Here is a 21,555-nt window from a genome sequence, read left to right as displayed (position 1 = left end):
AAAGATAAAATCAAAGGATAATAAATTAACTATGTTCCTATATATGGATAGTAGGAACTAACCGATCTTAACCAACTTTGTTTGACCAGAGCTTACTAAATTTTAAGCATACGGACCAAGTTTCATGGCAATTATAAGATATATATTATAGACAAAATGTTTTTAAAGACTAATTTGATGTACATGTATCAGACATGTAGAATGTATTATTATATCAAAATTATAAAAATGTATGAGTATGTGGCTTTTAGCATGTTTAGGAGGTTTTTGAATGAAAAGGGGGGGGGGCTTGTATAAAGAGATGATATTTTCCTGCAATTTAAAACCTCGTGAATGTTTTTGTTGTACATTTGCATAAATAATCCCAGTGGCGGATCCAGAATTTTTCGTAAGTGGGGGTACACTAACTACCTAAAAGGGGATCCGCTCAGGTGATTCCCTATATTATTAACCAAATGTTTCCCAGGGCTGCCTCTGTATATACGTCTCAATGTCATGAAAATCACGTGCTATTATCGTACACTACTCTGCTGTCGATTTATATGTATACTTTATTATGTTTTGACCTCTTGTACACGTTCGTGTCTGAGGAAATAAAATATTTTGTCTTGTCTTTGAATCCTCCCATATGTTTAAAATGTACTTTAAATAGAAAGGAATTTACAAATGGCATAGTACATTACATGTAATAATTTAATAGTACATGTACGTTATGTATTAAAAAGTCTTAGGCCAAAAACACTTGAAATAATTCAGGGTCAATTTAGGCCCCTAGCAATACATTATATTTACATTTAAAAATGCATAACTACAGCTGAAGTTATTAAAACTTGCTTTTTTGGGGGCTGATTTCTTTTGCATGTAATTTTAGTCTCAAGAGGCATACATGTATATTTGAACCACTTACTATCCTACAGTAGAAAAGAAAAATAACATTTGAAATACAGCAGTATTGTAAAATGCGAATATACTGAAATCTTTAATTTCATGACAGACGTTATGTACATACAAACCTCATGATCCTCATCACATTTTTCTTGCTCCATAAAGTTTGTAAGACAAGGGTCCCGACTATCATACAACTCATTCTGCAAATTTATCTGTGATAATTTACTTTTCGCTAGATTTAGAGTTCACAAATGAATAATACAAATTGATAAAACCCATATGTTGTACCAATTTACACCACTGTCCCAGGTTAAGGGAAAGGGTTGTCACCTTCAATCATTAACCTCACAACATTATGTATATGCCTGTCCCAAGTCATGAATCTGTTATTCAGACAGTGGTTGTTTTTTGTTGTGTCACACATTTTTTTTTCCATCATTTTGTACATTAATATGCCTTCAGTTTTCTCATTTGAATTGTTTTTCATTAGTCATTGAAGGGCCTTTTACAATTAACTATGCGATAACGGCTTTTGACCTGTAGCTGTTAACTTCTGTGTCATTTGGTCTATTGCGGAGAGTTGCCTCATTAACAATCAATTATCATACCACATCTTCCTTTCATATTGAAACACAAATATTGACACATACAAACCTTTCAGATAGAAAGTCAGAATGAGACTTATGGATAAAAACTTAGCAGACTGTCAGCTCACACTTTTCATTCATTTTGTTGTAACAAATATGGTTTAAGCACAATAATAACCAGATGCTCCGCAGGGTGCAGCATTATACAACTGCAGAGGTCAACCCTCTTTGAACAATAAACAACAACTGTTATTTTGCTCAAAAAAATCTCTTGGATGGCTGGTGACCCCCAAAATGTATTTCAATTTAATAAAAATAGAGACATCAAGCTTTACAGTATGAAAAAATGAGCATCTTTTGTCATTTATTTTGCTCTGAAAATTCAATCTAAAGATATTTTATGCCCGTTTTCCTTATATTTAGCCTGTTTGCACTAATTTTCAGAGGTCAAAAAATCTCTTGGATGGCCGGTGACCCCCAAATTCTATTTCAATCTTATAAAACAAAGACATCAAATTTTACAGTATGAAATAATGAGCAACTTCTGTCATTTATTTTGCTCTGAAAATTCAATCAAAGATATTTTATGCCTGTTTTCCCTATATTTAGCCTATTTGCACTCATTTTCAGAGGTCAAAAAATCTCTTGGATGGCCGGTGACCCCCAAATTTTATTTTAATTTTATAAAATAAAGACATCAAGCTTTACAGTATGAAATAATGAGCAATTTCTGTCATTTATTTTGCTCTGAAAATTCAATCAAAGATATTTTATGTCTGTTTTCCCTATATTTAGCCTATTTGCACTCATTTTCAGAGGTAAAAAAAATCTCTTGGATGGCCGGTGACCCCCAAATTTTATTTCAATTTTATAAAATAGAGACATCAAGCTTTACAGTTTGAAAAAATGAGCAACTTCTGTCATTTATTTTGCTTTGAAAATTCAATCAAATTGTTTGTTTGTCCATTTTCCTATATTTCCATATAACCTATTTGCACACATTTTCAGAGGTCAAAATATGTCTTAGATGGCCGGTGACCCCAAAGTTTTTTTGCATTTTTTCATTTACAATACTTCAAAGTTAAATTTCACAAAGTATAAGAAAATTCTGTCATTTTTTTTCTATACCCCTGAACTACCTTAAATTAGAAAGATCATATCATAGGGCACATGTATTCTAAGTTTCAAGTTGATTGGACTTCAACTTCATCAAAAACTACCTTGACCAAAAACTTTAACCTGAAGCGGGACAGACGGACGCACAGACGGACGGACGAATGGAGGCACAGACCAGAAAACATAATGCCCCCTCTACTATCGTAGGTGGGGCATAAAAACGTTAAGACTTTTCAGATGTTAAGACACTGTTCAGATATGTTGTGTTCAGTCCGTTCGGTCATGTCAAGTCAATTAAGATAGAAGGCTCTAGCGTTAAATCAAGTCTGTTAAGACTGTTTTGGACAAATTTAGACCAATTATAAAAAGTAACTTTCAAAACTTTCAGATCGGGTTAAGGTTCGTTTCGTGTGTCAGAATGATATTAGGAGTTACGCCCCTTCATGTGGATGATGCATTGAATTATAAATGCTAGAATAAAAAACGTATATTATTTTGAATTATTAAACATAAAATCATTTGTTGACTTTTTATTGCTGTTTTTTTTTAAGCATTAGAGAATTAATAATATACATGTGTTAGTTTGTTTAATTGGGGAAATTTCAATAACAGTTTCTTATTTTATTTATTTTTTTTTTTTATTTTCTGGTGTTAATTTATGTATTTATCTACTTATTCTTTGAAAAAAAGTAATTGCAAATTTTAAACGTTACACTAACAAAAGAGTGACACCAACATCTTATGAATTTCATACGTCCAAATCACGTTTCTGGATTTTACTTCATCAGGAACGATCAACGCAAAATACAAATATTTTACATGTCAGATCATTTATATCGTTAATCTCGTTATCCTCTTAAGGCCGCATCAGGGAACCCTGTCTCCGTATGAACTAAGCTTCTGAAACTGCTCTTATGCCGTGAAGTGAGAAATAAAATACCATCGGAAGGAAAAGGATGTCGATGGGGTTTTACAGAAAAGAGAATGATCGGCTATTAATATAACTATAAAAAGAGAAAAATTAAATGGAACAAAAAAAAAAAAAAAAAAGAATAGAGAATAAAAAGGTGCTTGAATATAAAGAATTGATAATAATAGACAAAAAGTATAAACAATAGAAAAAACCCGGACTAAACATTAAAGAATACAGAAATGAAGGACCCCGTCCAGATCCTCATAGATTAAAACAATATAACCTAATTGTAAGTTCAGCATCGAGTATATGTCTTGGTACATCTGTTTGTAAATGAACTTATCATTTCTTTCATTTGAATATAAAAAACGTATTTGATATAAAATATGTATTTTTTTGTTTATTCAGATTGCACTATTATAAATAATTCTTCTTCGTCTTCTTCCTCTTAACTGTAAAAGTAACGTATGTATGCGTTAATATTCGGTCTATAAAGTTTAAGTTCGATGGCACGTGCCACTAATCAAAAGGTAATAAAATCAACGATCCATAAAATTACGTGGCAATTACAATGGCTATTTCACAGTTATATCATACGTTCACCCGTCATCATACATGTACCTCCGTGTGTGAAGTATAAGGTTCTAAATCATTGATAGCTTCTTTCTAACACTAAAATCATTGATAGCTTCTTTCTAACACTATTGACGACATTGTTCAAACTAAATGCACATGTAACAAAACCGCAAATTTAGTATAGTTAAAAAGGTATTATACGTTATTGAAAATGATTTTTTTCTATCAAAAATTTATGGTCGTGTATTTGTAACTCTAGGTGTTAACCTAATTTAAAATGTATTGAATATGTAAAAGTTTAGATTTTTTTCTCAAATATTTGCCAAAAGAAACATTTTCCGAAAAAAAAACCAATCCATACAAAACAACGTTTTGTCCTTTAATTTTATTTTTTTTTGGGGGGGGGGGAGGGTCCGTAGAAATAAAATAGACCCCTTTTGTGCACTAAGAACAAAAAATGCATTCAGGACCTGATTGAATTATTCAATTGACACAAAGGACGTTGCATATATACAGTTCACACTAGTTTTTTTTTTAAATCGATCTAATTTGAATCGATCTAAATAAAACGAATCACATTATCTTTAATCATAACGATTTCTATCGGTCTAAACCGATCCACTGCGTTCACACTACAGTTAAAACGCAATCGATCGAACCTTTTTACCCGTTAAACTCTAAACATTGTGTATAAATAAAACTCATCTATTGATACTCTGACACACACACTTGAAAAAAAAATGGATAAAGTTATTATTTCTTCTGAATCAGAAGTTAACATTTTGGTACAGGTGTTATTGCCGTTTTCTTTAATTTTGAAAAAAATATCTGTAGTAACGAAGTTACAACACGACGAAATATTGCGGTTCCTGAAAAGAAAAAAAATCATCATAAGAAAAGAGGACACATATTTCGCAAATCTATGCGGTGGCGAAGACAAAATGTTTTCAGTTTGTTTTAAATGTCTGTAAACAGGGAAATATGGATTAAACAACAAACCTCTGAGATAGTTTTGGCGCTGTACATGCGCATACATTATTTTCGATTCAACTGATTCGTACTAGTTTAAGGATGTACTTAGGTGAGGTAAGGTGAAAAATAATAAATTAAGAATTTAAAATTGATACTATAAGCTGGTAGAGCATCCATTAAGGATAAAGATAAGCTAAAAATATTGATAGGTCATGGACCTCCTTTTTGAGATATTTGAGATTTAAAATGTGGCGGGAAAAGGCTGACTCGGACTTTTACCTTATATTTGCATTGGTATTTTTGGGGTCTCAAAACAAAAGAAAGAAAATCAAGAATCTTCTAAAATTTTGGTAAATGACCTTTCATGAGCTATTAAGTCTTATATGAAAAAATAAATGGGTGTTATGGGGCAACATATTTTACATTGTATTGTATGGAAAAACACCAAGGAGTCCGAACATTTGACAAAAATGCCAAAACCTCACCTAAGTACATCCTTAAACCGATCTTTGCGTTCACATTTAAAGTATAAAGATTGGGTTGGTATCAACAGTCATTATTTCTTATGTGTAATTAAGTTTCAATCTTTTTATTTCTCAAGAAGTGCATTTTAGTCGGAAAACAAGATTTTGAACTATTTTTCAAATAATTTTATAAAAGACATGTATTAGTCATTTTAGTGTTACTAGGAGATACTTATGGATTAAGATTAAGATTGCATTAATGTTCAGATGAATACAAACTGGGCATTAATACAGGGCCATTATAGAAAATCTGGGCCATTACAGAAAACATGGCCATTATAGAAAACAGGGCCATTATAGAAAAACAGGGCCATTACAGAAAAACAGTGTAAATAATAAACATTTTTGGCAGTAATGTACTTGGTTGGTTAATAACTTTTTGTTGAGCCTGCGACTTTTGTTGCAAAAGCGAGACATAGCGATCCACAAACCACAAATATTCACTCTGCGGTTAAAGTGTTTGAAACTTTAATAACTTTCTTAAACTATCCTGGATTTCTACTAAACCAGGACAGAAGCTTGTTTATGATCATGAGATAGCTTAAAAAAAAAAAAAAAATGATAACTGAACTTTTTTGTTTTTCTGTAAGTTGATATACATTCACTCTGGTTAAAGTTTTTTTTTAAAATCACATTTTCATGTGGGGGCCCTTTAATTTATCGGTAGACTATATGAACGTGTTTTTCTCGTTATTGAAGACCATATTGTTGCCTATAATTGCTTACATCCACTTCAATTTAGGAGGTTGAGCGTACACACACATGCATGTTTATCACGTCATAATATTTATGTGCCTGTCCCAAGTCAGTGGCTTGTAATTCAGTGGTTGCCATTGGTTCATGTCTGTCATATTGTTTTTTGTAAAATGTTTTTTTTTTAATAAGTTATGCCAATATTTTTCGAATTAAATTGTTCCATATTTGTTCATGTTGGGACACTTTATAAAAACATATATAGCCGATTATAAGGTATGGTCGCCTAATATAGCTTTCATGTGAACATCCAATTAATTCGATGGATAGTCGTCTAATTGCAAATCATATCACATCTCCTTATTTTTGTTATTAAAAATGAGCTCTGCTAAGTTGGACAGGCGATTGTACAGGAAAGGCCCAAGTAATAGTACAGTAAACTACTAGCAAGCGATTGTACAGTGGCGGATACCGCTGACTGACGGCTGACCTAAGGGGGGGGGGGGGGCTCCAGTCATGCTTCAATGATTCCCTATATAATCCCGCCTATGTTGTACAGTCAATTAATTTATCCGATATTGAAAAAAAATATTACTCGTGAATCTCTACTGGTGCAATGGCTTTTTATCTTTCAGACAGGTAAGACTATATAACAGAAATGGTACTTTTGAAATTTCTGGACACAACGATTTGTATTTCAATGATTTTTTACATTTTATTGCTTGTTTCACAGTTCTGATCGATTTATTAAAAGCTCATCCATTCGACGGAAAACGTTTGTATGCATACATCGTTTTTATTATTTGATTGGTTCATATATACATATAGAATGTTTTGATTACTTTGATAAGCTTATAGAAGAAACGTTATATAGTATAATTTGCGTTCATCATTGGAAAACTTTCCATTTTCCAAATTGTTATATTTTCGAATGTCGAAAATGTAGAAACCGTACAGTTTCGTTCCAACACAATATAATAATGATGTAATCGGATTTTGAAGATACCCATGGATGCCACATTTTCCCATTTTAATGTCTTTCAAGTATGTACAAATGTAAACTCCTGTGTTGTTAAGAAGGAAATAACATATCGGAAGTAATTTTTTCCTCAAATTATAATAAATCAAAATTTGCTTCTTTAGAAAAAAGTAATATTACAATTTCCCTTAAAACAAAATAAAAACTCTGATAAACACTAAATCCTTTTTTGAATTATTCTTTCATCAAGTTGAAAATAAATTGAGCTAAACCATTAAGTTTATTCTACATTATTTCATAAAAATCGGTCATATAATAATTCAGCAATATTTTTTTTTATAATGATTTTAGTTGAAATGATTTTTTTTAGATTGAACTCAATTTTGTCCAATATCTGTGCGAGTTTTCAGACTATTTCTCGATCTTTTTAGCACTGATGGTTTAATTTTACAAATACGTAGACTATTTATATAGTTGTTTAAAATTTATAAGACCTTTGTAACTCGGATTCTAATAGGTTTCTTATCTACAAAGGTGTTTTAGATTTGCGTGAAAACTTTTGTCCATAACAAATTATCCCTCGGCCCATCCCCCCTTTTCCCCTGTGTCTATGCAGGGTTTATTCCTTATGTGTGTATGTTTTTCTAATCCGAGTGTTATTTTGATTAAGCAGACCATTTTGAAATGAACATTTCCCGGCATCATTTAACTGCCTAAACAGTTTGTAAATAGTGTGTATTTGTATTAAAGACGCCACTGTGCAGAAACGTCAAAATGACACCCTTGGACATAATGGCTAGACATAGGGAATACTTTCCGAAAAAAATTGTAAGATCATAATGTTAGTGAAAACACCCGACTCATTTAACTATTTGTATGAACTTATAGTTTGTACCTTATAAATCTGTAGTTTTGTATTATAAATGCACATTTAGTATTTATACAACATGTTTCACTTAAGGAATGGACAAAAATAACGTTTGGACATACATGTAGTGGCTAGACATTCGATTTTTTAAAAATCTGCTTCAAGAAAAAGTTTTTTTTTACATTTGAAACTTTGAAAATGTTCATCTGTTTCTGAACTTTCTATTGAGTATAGTTTTAATATGATTTGATTATTTTATAGGGATAATAATAAAACTGAAATTTTGATAAACTTTCCTCAGAACTCATTAAGACAGGTTCCTCTGCTGAATATTTCGTTGGAGGCTGGGTTCAAAGTTCAGCCAATACCAAAAAACGGGTATGATGTTATAATATAAATCTAGTAGGAAGCTGATATACTAAATTTCGCAGATTTTATGTGTAAAATTACAACGGAACATAGAGACATGCTTTTGATTTAATCTGAAATGTTACGCCGGACATGCAATTTTTAACGCAAAAGTAAGATTGTGAGTTCAATAAAATAAATGTATGGTGCAGAAATTTATAGAATTAACTTAAAATAAGAAAAAAATGTCCGGGCCTTTCTGTAGATATATGCATGTTGGTGATTTTATTTTTTATAGGCAAATTTTTGCTGTTCTAAAATCATATAATAATGTAATTTTAATCCGAACGCATTACCGTTCGTAACGTCTATATTATATTTTGACGTAAATAAAACCAACATCAGTTACTCCTTATATTTTAAACTTACAGAACTCAAACTATATATAAAAATATGAGTGAAGGACGAAAATTCAGGGTTATATAATGTAGTATAACGAAATCAGAGATCTGTATTTTAATTAGATTCTTATTACAGCTGAGGGGCTTTCTATAGTATAGAAAGTCCCTGTTCAGCTACAGTATTTTTTTTCTCTTTAAAACATATTTGATACCTTTTCCACTTTTCACGGTCATATATCGAAAATTTGAAAATCTAGCAATAAAACAATAAAACAAATAAGATTTAAAATTTTTGATTTCACAATTTCACCATAATTATGTCATGCCACATGCTACATGGATTCAAATTTCATTTTAGGAAATCTATTACTACACAATTTATGTGCACCAATCTTTATGAACAAAATTTAGCGTTAATAATAACATCTACAAGAAAGAGTGACAGTGGTGGTCTGTACCGCCCGGAAAACAAGGCGTACTAGTTCTGTGTACAGGGGCGGATCCAGTCATTTTTAAAAGTGGTTCCCAACCAAGGATAAAGGGAGAGGATCCAATGTTATCTTGCTATTACAAAATGGGGGTCAAAATCCCCATCCCCCTTCAAATCCGCCACAGTGTGTACCAACGACATGACATTTTACAAATACGCAAATCGATACTTGATCTAAACGGACCGTTTTTGATTTTGTAAAATAGAAGTAGGTGAACTATACAGCAGACATATTTATGAAGAAGTAAAAAAAAGATGAGGTACACGTATTAGTGCCTAATACGATATCTTTTCACCAAGACACAATGTGTTAAAGTTGGCAATCATAATTTCAACGCTGAAAAGTAAGCTATAAAGGGATCAAAATGTACTAGTGTAAACAATTCAAACCAAAACAAACAAAATAAACAAATAAAAGAAATATAATAGTTTTAGATCCAACGCTGGAATTTTTGCTAAACATATTAGAGTTCACGTCCTTGTTGCACATACATATCGTTATGATTTTATTGAGGTTGGCAATTGTCCGAGTCCTTTAAATTTTATAAAAAAATCCAATATCTCCATCAGAACGAAAAAAAAAAAACCCGAACGCTAATGAAACTATACAACTGCTTGCGTCATAACCTTCAGAACAAAGTGAACAGTTTTTAAAAAAAAAAGTCCAATATACTGGAATGTGTCTACATCAATACTTATAGATTTTATTAACATTGTCAGAAAAGAATTAAAAATGCCTTGTGCAGTTTTGATGGAATATGATGGATGATATAGCTTCATGCATGTTCTGTACCGGTCAATTAGTGAACATAAAAATATTGCTTAGTATTCTACATTAAATATCTTATAATGGAAAAACGATCTTTCAGAAAGATGTTTGTATACAAAATAAGGAGATGTGGTATGATTGCCGATGGGACAACTTTCAACTCAAGTTCGAATGAAGTAAATGTAAGTAATGATAGGCAAACGTAATGCCTTCAACAATGAGAAGAATACATAACGTATAATCGGTTATAAATTGTCCGCTTGATGATTATACGTTGTTGTTTCCTAGAGAGAAATACATAATTACATACTTTTCCTCGATTTTAATTTATCTTATACATCATAAAGGTACACTATCATAAACTCAATTTTGTGAAAAACGATGAAATGTTAGTGACTCCAATATAAGTTTGAACCACTCAAAATCTTTCCCACTTTTACGAGCACAAAATTCAAGGATCCCTAATTTTTCAACTGTCTTTATGAAAGTTGCTGCCCTCGTAAATATTAGCACCGACGGTTAGCTTTACACTTGTAAGTTTGTCTTATATAGGTAATTGTGTTGAAACTGTCGTTTCGTTGCTGTCTTGCGAACGAATACCCGAAATCTCCGTGTCATCATCCATCATATAGTATAATTGGCAATATATCGGGTTATTCAATGCAATACTCTGTTCTTTGCATAGAAATAGTTCTTCGTTAATCTGAGCATTGAAAGAATACTTCATATCACAAACTATAAATATGGATACAAAAAAAAAAAGGAAAATCTAAGCAATATTGATAACACCGCAAATAGATATAGGAAAATGTGGTGTGTGTGCCAATGAGACAACTCTCCATCCAAATAACAATTTTTAAAAGTAAACCATTATAGGTCAATGTACGGCCTTCAACACGGAATCTTGGCTCACACCGAACAACAAGCTATAAAGGAACCCAAAATTTCTAGTGTTAAACCATTCAAACGGGAAAACCAACGGTCTAATCTATATAAAAAACGAGTAACGAGAAACACGTATAAATTACATAAACAAACGACAACTACTGTCCATCAGATTCCTGACTTGGGACAGGTGCAAAGCATAAAAAAAATGTGTTGTATTTCAGTAAATAACACGTGTTTTCGTTTGATTGTAAACAAGTTGTAGCCTATCATGCATTGTTTCTTGTTTGGTGGAATGGTAAAAAAAAAGAAGTCAACATAACTATAACAAATGCGCGGACATATGTATTCTAATTCATGCATATTTCCCCAAAAGGTAGTGCTCTTGTTCAACTATTTTATTACTTTTTAAAAATAACATACATGTGCATGAATATGAGCAAGAAACAAAATTAATATCATACCGATGTAAAACTAGACTATCCTGGGCGACGTGGAAAAGTGTAAAACTTTGCTTTTTGGAAAATTGTCATATGTTGCAACCAATTACATACAAATTATCTGTCAGAAATATTAAAGAATTGAATAACTCAATGATTTGTACAGTAAATCCTTGATGTACATGTACCCTATAATCTGTATTGCTTTTGGAATAACGTTTTATATTATTGAAGTTTTTATTTTTTTGGCGCAAATAAAAGATTGGATTTTTTTCAAAATTAGCCATTATGCAATGCATCCCCTCTTAAAAGTCCTCCAAAAATAAAATTCACCTGTATTGGTATGTATGGTGTATGTATATTATCATTTCATCTACAATAAACGGAAATGACACGACCGGGTATTTTAAAGCTATTGGGGGACCTTTAATGTCAAATTCATATTCCTAGGCGACGAAATTATCGGTTTGTGAAAAACACCGTGTGTACACTGACGTATAAAAGTGTTTTAGTCTTTCATCCGGTCTAGTCTGAGCAATTTTTGTAGGTTATAAATAAAAAAGGAAAACTGTCAAAAAAATTATGTGAACGGAAAATGGTCTTTGCAAACGTGTCTCTAACGACAAAGAAATGTAGAATATATGTAAATAATGAATATTCATATTATTTAGACTTTCATATTGCTTTTTTTTTAATATTGTATTATACAAATTCCTGACGATTTAAAACTTGGCATTTCGTGTAGACACCTGTTTCTTGTTGAAGACTAAATATGCGGTCTTGCTTTACCTAAGATGTTTTTGTCGTTTGGTTGCTGTCAAATTGAAGTATATCCCATATCTCCTATAGTATGTGCAGCTTATAAGAATTCATAATTGAAAGAGTTATTTGCATGAGTATAGATCAATTCCATGAATATATACTAATATATTAATCGGTGTGATCTTGTACCACATACTTTATATATATGAACCTTATTAATTTCGAGCTTAAAGAAATAGATATTTTGAAAAGTCTTAATTAATTCCAATGATCACAAATCTAATCTAATTCCGATTTTGATTAAAATGTATTTCGTGATCAAAAATACGGGTTTTTTTTTAGCAAAAATTACATATTTTTTTTTATCTGATATGACTTTAAACACTGATTTAAGATAAATCATGTTCACAAAGTAACATAATATTCCCTGTTTTTTTTTTACAAAGTTGTTAATTGTTTAATTTTGTCGTAATTTGCTAGTCAGTCAGTCAGTGTCGGATTACGGGCGACAGTGCCCTTTGATTTGAAAATATATAATTTTAGCATTATTAAAATCGTTTTTTTGTTGTTTTGTTATCTTTGCTACACTCCATATTATTGCTTCCGCTGTATCAAAGCTAGTGGATTAGTCTAAATGTCTGTACAATGTATAGAAATATTTCTTTTCATGGCTTGTTTATTTTTAAATATAAGCATGGACTTTTCATTAGTCTAGACAGTTCGCTTTAGTGTTCTAGCAATGTCTTAGTGCAGGTTCGAGAGCTTAGTGCATCAAAGCGGCTTATGTGGTTTTTCGACGTACCGGCAAGTCCCTGGACCACAATGGTAGTAGTCCTTTTGCGCCAATTAATGTTTTTCAGGGGTATCATTTGCGCAAATTTTTTTTCAAAATGTATCATTTGCGCCAATAATCGTAATTCATTTGCACCAACTTTCCTGTACACATAGCTATCATAAATATTAATTGTTAATATTTTTTTTGGCTTGAAAAGTATCATATGATCATATGATTGAGATATTTCACCATGATGATGAGCATCTGGAGAGAAATTACTTGAAATGCAGTAGGCAGTCCATGTACAGAGAGAGAAGAAAACGTATTGCTTTGCTGAATATTTAATACACAACCGTCCTTTTGATGATCAATTTTTTAAATTGCTGGGACTATCATACTCATAGCATAATAGTCCCCGTCAAATCAGAGCTCTACCGTTAAATAGTTATTGTTATTAATGTTATTATTTTTATTTTTACGCTGTTTTAATTTTCGTTAATAGTTATAAAGTATATAACCAGAGACATACAATGTATGATATGTCTCTGGTATAAAATTGTGTTTTGTAAGTCATTTTTGGGCAGGATATTGTTTGTTTTATAGTGTATGAATTATTTTTATTGCAATCAATTTATAATTCATTATGAAAAAAACTAAACTATGTGGACCGTATGTCATCGCATACAAAACAGCTGATTGGATAAATGTGATAGGTTGTTACGCCTACATTGATACTGATGTCCAATCGAATACCAGCAGACACCGGTCGGTAAAAACAAATTGCAAGCGTGGATAAATTAGAGATTTTGTTGTGTATTCGATATTTGAAAAATAAGTTAGATAGTCACTTTTCGTTTACTCTTTTTCAGGTGAATTTCAATGACTGTTTTTTCACTTTCTTATTAAAGAGAAAGGTATTTAAATATGAGCGTACCACATGTAACGGAATTTTACAAGCATTTTATATAACGACTCAGATAACGACTTGTGTTTTCACAGACCTCTGAAAAAGTTAGATCATACAGTTTTCATCTACAATGTGCATAAAAAACACATTCCAATTATATTTGTAAATTGTAAAAGATTAAGAATATTTTTATATCTGTACTAAATTAATAGTCTGAAATAAAATAAAACACACACAATTCTCTCCTGAATGCAATCGTAAGCAAATTTTCATACCTTTTTTATATCTATTTGCAAATGACAAAAAATTCTCCTTGAATTGTGAATTATTTAACAGACAGACTAACTTTAAAGGACAAAATACTAGCGTGTACTACCATCCAAGGAAATGAGTTTCTATAAAGTAACTAATCTAAGTGGTCATCGATGTGTAATGTTTGACACTGGACATTATTTTGGAGCAATGCAATACATATAACAATGTATTATGTATACTATCAATCAAAATTAAAGACTTTTGAATGTAACAATATGGTATAAATCCATTTGATTTACTGAATTTTTATATATATATTTTTTTTTATCTAAATGAAAATGTTATAAACGGCTCCCGGTAAATATAAATAAGAAGATGTGATATGTGTGCCAATGAAACAACTCGGTAAATATAAATAAGAAGATGTGATATGTGTGCCAATGAAACAACTGTCCATCAAGTCACATGGTATAATTTAATTAGAGGTCAAAAGTACGGCCCTAACACGGACCTTTGGCCCTCATCGAAAAGCAAACTATAACGGTCTCTAAAATGACTAGTGTAAAACAATTAAAAATGGAAAACAAAAGTCTAATCTCTAAGGTACGGTAATTTCGATACGTTATTTTAAAGCTTTTTTGGTCAATTCCGAAATAGCAAGTAAGCGTCTCACTGTTTTTCAAAATGAGTAATAACACTGGTGCTGTAAAAATCTGATACGAAACAGAAATATAAACTGTACATTATATTTTATCGATCGTGTCTTAACTAACGTTGTTTGATATTTTTCTATGATATGATTTTACTCCTGTGTTTAGTTCGTGCTAAATAAATGACGATAAAAAAAAATCAAGAGAGTTATCGACATCGGTCATTATATGTATATAATGGTCAATATAAAATGTCAATTAAATTTTTAAAATATGCAAAATATGCTTAATATATATATATTGTTGCTGCATTTATGTAAAAAAAAATAATGTTTTATTTGTAAATGTAATAATTTAACCTGGTTTAATTTTATACATTTTATATAAATTTTAAAGATAAAACATGGAACTTCAATCATTATACGTCCACGAATGGGTTATTATTTAGTTAGTTTATGATCATCCGTTTCGGTTGACTGCTTAAATAATCCGTTTATTAAAATGTAAATAACTTTCACCAAGCATCTGTCATCTGTGTAAAATTTCAAAATATAAAGTAAATTATATACTTAAAATGTACGTTTCTTGACCAAATATAGATAAGAACTATTATAATACATTAGAAACAAAAAATGTTTAAGAACATCTTTGAGATATATTTAATACTGATCATGATATCTTTAGAGGTGGAATGCATACATACAGGAATACTTTATGTCAGAAAGCATGACTGCAAAGTTTTTATGACACATTTTCGGTTACAACAATTAATCTTTCTCATATAACCAATGAAATGTTAAAGATTCTATCGGAAATAAATAAATTGTTTTTAAAGTTTACATACTTTATTTATTTATTGAAATAGATATACAGTCATATTCAAGACCACAAACGAATATCATCAAGGATATAGAGATTTTATTCATAAAGGGGAAGTAACCTCTGATAAAAACAGATAAAGTGTCGTCCGTTTTATTCAAAATATTATTAAAATCTTAACACAACTGAACACGATCTTACAGCAACTAAACAGGATTTTCCACCTTTGGTCTTATTTGATCTGAACGTGATTTAATCAAGTCTTATTTGAATGCTAGATGCATCTGTCTTGTTTATCTTGACACGACCGATCTGACTGAACACGATATATCTTAACAGAGTCTGAGTGTCTGAACAGGTCTAAACGCTTTTTCTCTAGCGGTAAATTAAGTCAATTAAGACTTGATCAGACCAAAATGACCGTTTCAGACTTAAATCTGGCTACTAGTGTGAAAAGCACCAAACAAAACCCAAGCGCTTTTACCGAATCTTCATGGGGCAGTTGTGAAACAGTTAAGACCGGACTTTTGGTTTCTATTACACTATTGATTTCTAATGTTTGTCATCAAGTTTAAAATGAAAATTGGGAATGTGTCAAAGAGACAACAACCTGACCATAGAACGGAAAAAAGCCGAAGGCAGCAAATGGGTATTCAATACATCGATAAAATCTGGACCTAGAGGTGTCGGTCATCAGCTGGCCCCTAAACAAAAATGTGGAATAGTTAACTGAAAAATATATAAAAGAAACTAAAATAAAAAATTGTACAAGACTTACAAAGGCACGTGGATCCTGACTTGGGACAGGCGGAAACATGTTTGGTATATGATATTGACCATAGAGCTTTGAATGTCTCTGCTAGACTATACTAGACCTGTCGAACTTGAACAGTGTACTGAAACTGGTCTGCTTTTGAAGAAAAAAATGAACGAATCTTTTCATTAATAAGTATTTGCTAACTTCTTTCTTCACCATTACCCTTATACTAAAACTAAACTTTTAGTTAAAACTAAATTTGACCATTAGGTTCAAACTCAAAGCTTAATGTCAAAGTAAATAAAATTTGTATGAAGGAATTTCAACACTGAAATGATTTCGTGTTTTGTATTTCCAATGATATTTCAACTGATCGGGCGGAGATAACTTTACAATTTGCCTAAGGAAAGTCTATTCGAAGATGTGTGTGATAAGGATGATTGCTGTTATAATTAGTATTACTGATTTCTAATCACCTATCAGTGTCACCAAACAGATATATAAATTACATCCCAGCTCCTTTGTTCTAACAGGGGTGATCTGAGCCGGATCACCCCTGCAAGATCACCCTAGTTTGAGTTTCTTTGTTATGCATGCTTTCCTTTGTTCTGTAACATTTTGGCGGGAATGTCAAATCCACTATAAAACTTAATTGATTTTACGGAAAAGACTATCTATCAAAATTCACGTAGAAAAAATCCAGTGGATATGCTGGGATTCGAACTCAAGACCTTTAGCATATCAAGCCACGACACATACCACTACACCAGGAGGACTGGATACGAAATAATAGTAATTTGACATACTTAAAGGAAGCAAGATATGTTTTATAAGTGGGGCGAGTTGTCAAACCTTTATTTAGTGGGGTTTTAACCTTTTACGTTAATTTGTAAGTTTTCAGACTGATTGTTCAATTTGATTTTACACTTTTTCAAAGTGGGGCAAGTCGGTAAACAAGATTGGGACGATATTTTTATAAAGTGGCGATATAGTGTGGGCCGATTGGCAAGTGGGGCGAGTTGACATTGTTTGATATCTACTCATCGTGTTTGGGGGTCAAAAAGGGTATACATCATATAGTAATATATTAAGTATATTGTTATGGTTGTGTGGCGTTCTAAACTAGATTTTATGAATTGTAAATGGTTTTTCGTCTAATCTAAAACAGCTTGGATGTAAAATAGTTATCCCAGTCGGACTTGGTGTGTCAGTGTTAGATCACCCTCTGGCCTCCGGCCATCGGGGTGATCTTACACTGACACACCGCGTCCTTATGGGATAACTATTCAATTCAATTCTTTATTAACCAAATGTTTTACAACATATAGGTACATGTATAATCAATATATACTAAATATATATTACAAAAATATACGATCATGACAAAACAGACAGAAGTTTTAAATACACAAAAAATAAATACATATAAATATAATTCCAAATAGCAAATATTTGTAACAAATGAATTACAAATCATTTTACTAAAAACAGTCATTTCTGAGCTTCAGTGCTCTAAATATATATTTTCCCAAGTTGCACAAGTCTTTTACATTAGTAGTGCTAAATAATTGTAACAGTTTATAAACAGATGGCTTACGCCAATAATATGGTTTAATCAAACATTCACGCAGATTAGAATATAATGGACATGATAAAATAAAATGCATTTCATCCTCAATATCATCAATACACAATGTACAGGTTCTAAGGTTTCTATTAACATTGGAATACCTTCCCTTCTCTATAGATAGATTATGTGATGACAATCTAAATTTAACAATACACTTTTTATAAATATCGGGTATGGGTTTACACAAATATTAAAGAACTCAGTGTACGATATGGGATGAATAAAATAGTTTACACCCAATTTTCAGTAGCCTTGACAAATCTCACTATTAGTCTTGTTTGTAGTCTGTTCTTCTGTCTTCTCTACTACTTGATTGTCTATTATTGTCCTTTGTACCCCAATGAATTATTTAGTAGTTTATTTAGTAACGCTTCGAATACCGGGAAATTAGTTTGTTTGGTGTATATAGCTCATCAATTACTTGATTACTCTTTGTTGCCTAATCTTCTTTGCTAATGGATCACATGTAACTCTGAAGGCAAGTTTGTTTCGAGTATGAGTTGTATTTTGCGTTTAAATTGTTTCACATTTTGTCATGTCGGTCCTTTCTGACTGACTACAAGGTATCTGGTTTGCTAATTACTAGTACGGTATGAAAATACATATTTTACCCAACACAATGTAGAAAAAAGTGTGCAAAAGTAAAAAGTAATGATTTGCACGTCAAAATCGTACAAAGTTGAAAATTAATTTCCCTAAGAAAAAAATCCACCTCCTTCAAAAAATAGCAACTGGTTGCTAACTGGAATATATAAGTAACCATAATCGGAAGGACAACAGTTTTTCTGATCCGCGAAAGATACCACACATACCGCAATACCGGTATGTAAAAAAAAACTATGACGAACGACGGACGGGTTATAGTAGACAATAAACCATATGTGCTAATTTCAAAATTCAAGAGTATAGACTTTCAAAATGAACTAACATATTCTAATTTCCATCGATATTGAGTTTTCATCAAGAAATAGACTAAGCTGCTTGGTTTTTTTTTATTTGTTGTTAGTGGCTTTGAAATGGCTGTCAGTAACTGCGAGTACTCACAGATCTGTACCTAGTGTCATTTTGTTGATAGGATATACAAGTACCCGGCCACATTTACTCTGTGCAGCATTTTTATTTGTATATATCTGATGAGTTGATCCTTTTTCACTTAATCTGTATTGTTCTTTCTAATGTTGTACCTTTACACCACTGTCCAAGGTTAGTGGGAGGATTGGGATGCCGGTAACATGTTTAACCCTGCCACATTCTATATGAATGTGCCTGTCCCAAGTCAGGACCTTGTAATTCAGTGGTTGTCGTTTGTTGGTGTGTTATATATATTTGTTTTTGTTCATTTATTATGCATAAATTAGGCCGTTAGTTTTCACGTTTCAATTGATTTACTTTCGTATTTTCATAGCCTTTTATAGCTGACTATGCAGTCTTTGGCTTTGCTCATTGTTGAAGGCCGTACGGACGGTGACCTGTATACTAACACGGAAAACCATTTGTACATGTGATTCTTTTACGATTAAAGATCCTTTTTTTAAAGTGTAGTTTTTCTTATTCTTTTTCTTTCCCTTCCTCGTTCATTTATTAGGTTTTTGTTGGGGTTGAAATGAAAAGAAATGAGAAATAAATTTTTAAATGTTGTATTTTAATTGATTTTGATATGGAAAAATAATAAGGCCATGTGCCAAAGGGTCATATTTACATTTTTCTGAACATCTCTCGACTAGCTTGTCCGTAAGGGTGGGGATGTGTATTGACTAAATTCCGGTCAGACGGATTAGTTCAATCTCTTTGAATTTTGGATATATTTTTGGACTATAGTACTGTTCACAACACATTTGACAGGAAGACTTGGTACATTTTTAAATGAGACAAAACGTTATAAAAAACTAATAGAGGAATTTATTTGTGGTCTATTGCCAGAGATCTATCGAAAATATCAGGGAGAACTTCGTATGATTGCTTATTTAAATCTGACATAAGGTGAATATTACTATGCCCAAACCAGTAATATATAATAAAATTTCGTCCGAGGCTATTTATAACATAATAAGTTAACATCAAGTTAATTAATTATCTGGTATTCGAAGCGTTACTAAATAAATTTCTGAAGAACTCATTGGGATATAAAGAACAATAATAGACAATCAAGTAGTAGAGAAGACAGTCGAGCAGACTACAAACAAGACTAGTAGTGAGATTTGTCAAGGCTATTGTAAATTTGGTGTAAGACTTTTATATAGGCTAAAGCAGAAAATCTTAAAGTATTGGATATTGTGCATTGTTGTATTATTCTGTTTGAAACTTTTTTGATGGTTAAATTTTGCAACTAATCCTCGTGAACCCCCTCCCCCTAAAAAAAACTATTGATATTAGGAAAATTAAAAAGTATTCCAAAACTTTATATGAGTAACAACATTTGCAGAATGATGTTGCAACTGCTGTCGACATAGTTTAACTTTTATCTTCCCAAATAACAAAATGTGACAAATTTAATATATTTCAAACTTTGCTTTACAAGACAAAATTTTCATTATTCAATTTGCGAATACACATATAGCATTTACATATTTTACCCGGATCAATGACCATAACTGGACACTTCATTGATGAGTTTATCCTAAAGCACCTGTCTATAGATGGACTGGTATATGATAAGCGAACTGGTTCAACTCCTCACGGTCAAGTGAAATAAATCAAGTAATACATGCATTCAAACACAGTAAATTGAATTTCAAAAGTGACCTTTACCAATGGATGATAATTATATGCATTTGACTGCTTAATAAAATACTCACTGTCACCACATTCACATTCGAATCCGAGAGGTTTTGTGACACATTTACCATCATTTTGACACGTGTTTGGATCAGAACAGTGATCCTTGATAAACTGACAGCTTGTTCCAGCATAATCTATTATACACAAGAATTCATCACAAATAATAACCTTATCAATGAACATATCATTTTATGAAATATGTAAATATCTATATTAAAAAGCAGTGAAATCTAAAGTTTGGTTTCCATTTAAAAGACGTTAAATTCGATTTCTTGATAAGACCACTGAATGATATCTATAAATTTTAACACTTATGCAACAACTTCGTATTTGCTGCATAGGTAACATTGTATCAAGCATATTGACTGTCGCTATACCACATATCAGTATTTTCTAATGTCGGTCGCAATAGCCCTTTTGCCAATTGATCATTCCGTTAGTTATTAAAATACAAACTATTTCCCTTGCCAAATATAGACTGGTTTAATATGGGACAATGTGGTTTTACAAATGTAAGGCATAATTAATTTAAAGTGATATATAGGCGTTTTAGGCAATTATTAGTAAAGAATGACTACTGGTATCAAACTGTTTAAGTTCACAAACAATTAAATTTTATTAAAAGATTTGTCATACTTGGAGGTTACACTCGTCTGATTATTCATCAATAAATTTAATAATTCTCCTGTCTCGTGTTTGTTCTATGATCATTAAAATGTATGTCAATCCTAATGGACTCAACTAAAACTTTTCCCAGCTCTAGATCATTCCAT

The 21,555-nt window shown here is 31.5% G+C and overlaps 1 protein-coding gene across 1 annotated transcript in view; it reads right to left on the bottom strand.

The window, feature by feature from the left end:
* Window positions 1-21,555, bottom strand: part of LOC139490036 (uncharacterized) — a 194,490-nt gene that overhangs the window by 69,555 nt on the left and 103,380 nt on the right. The window contains exon 12 of the mRNA XM_071276888.1: window positions 20,800-20,916. Within this exon, the coding sequence (XP_071132989.1) occupies window positions 20,800-20,916 (117 nt within the window). The remainder of the gene's footprint in view (window positions 1-20,799; window positions 20,917-21,555) is intronic.

Source organism: Mytilus edulis, chromosome 9 (assembly GCF_963676685.1).
Source record: "Mytilus edulis chromosome 9, xbMytEdul2.2, whole genome shotgun sequence".
Classification (NCBI taxonomy): Eukaryota; Metazoa; Mollusca; class Bivalvia; order Mytilida; family Mytilidae; genus Mytilus; species Mytilus edulis.
This window is presented reverse-complemented; position numbering and strand designations above follow the sequence as displayed.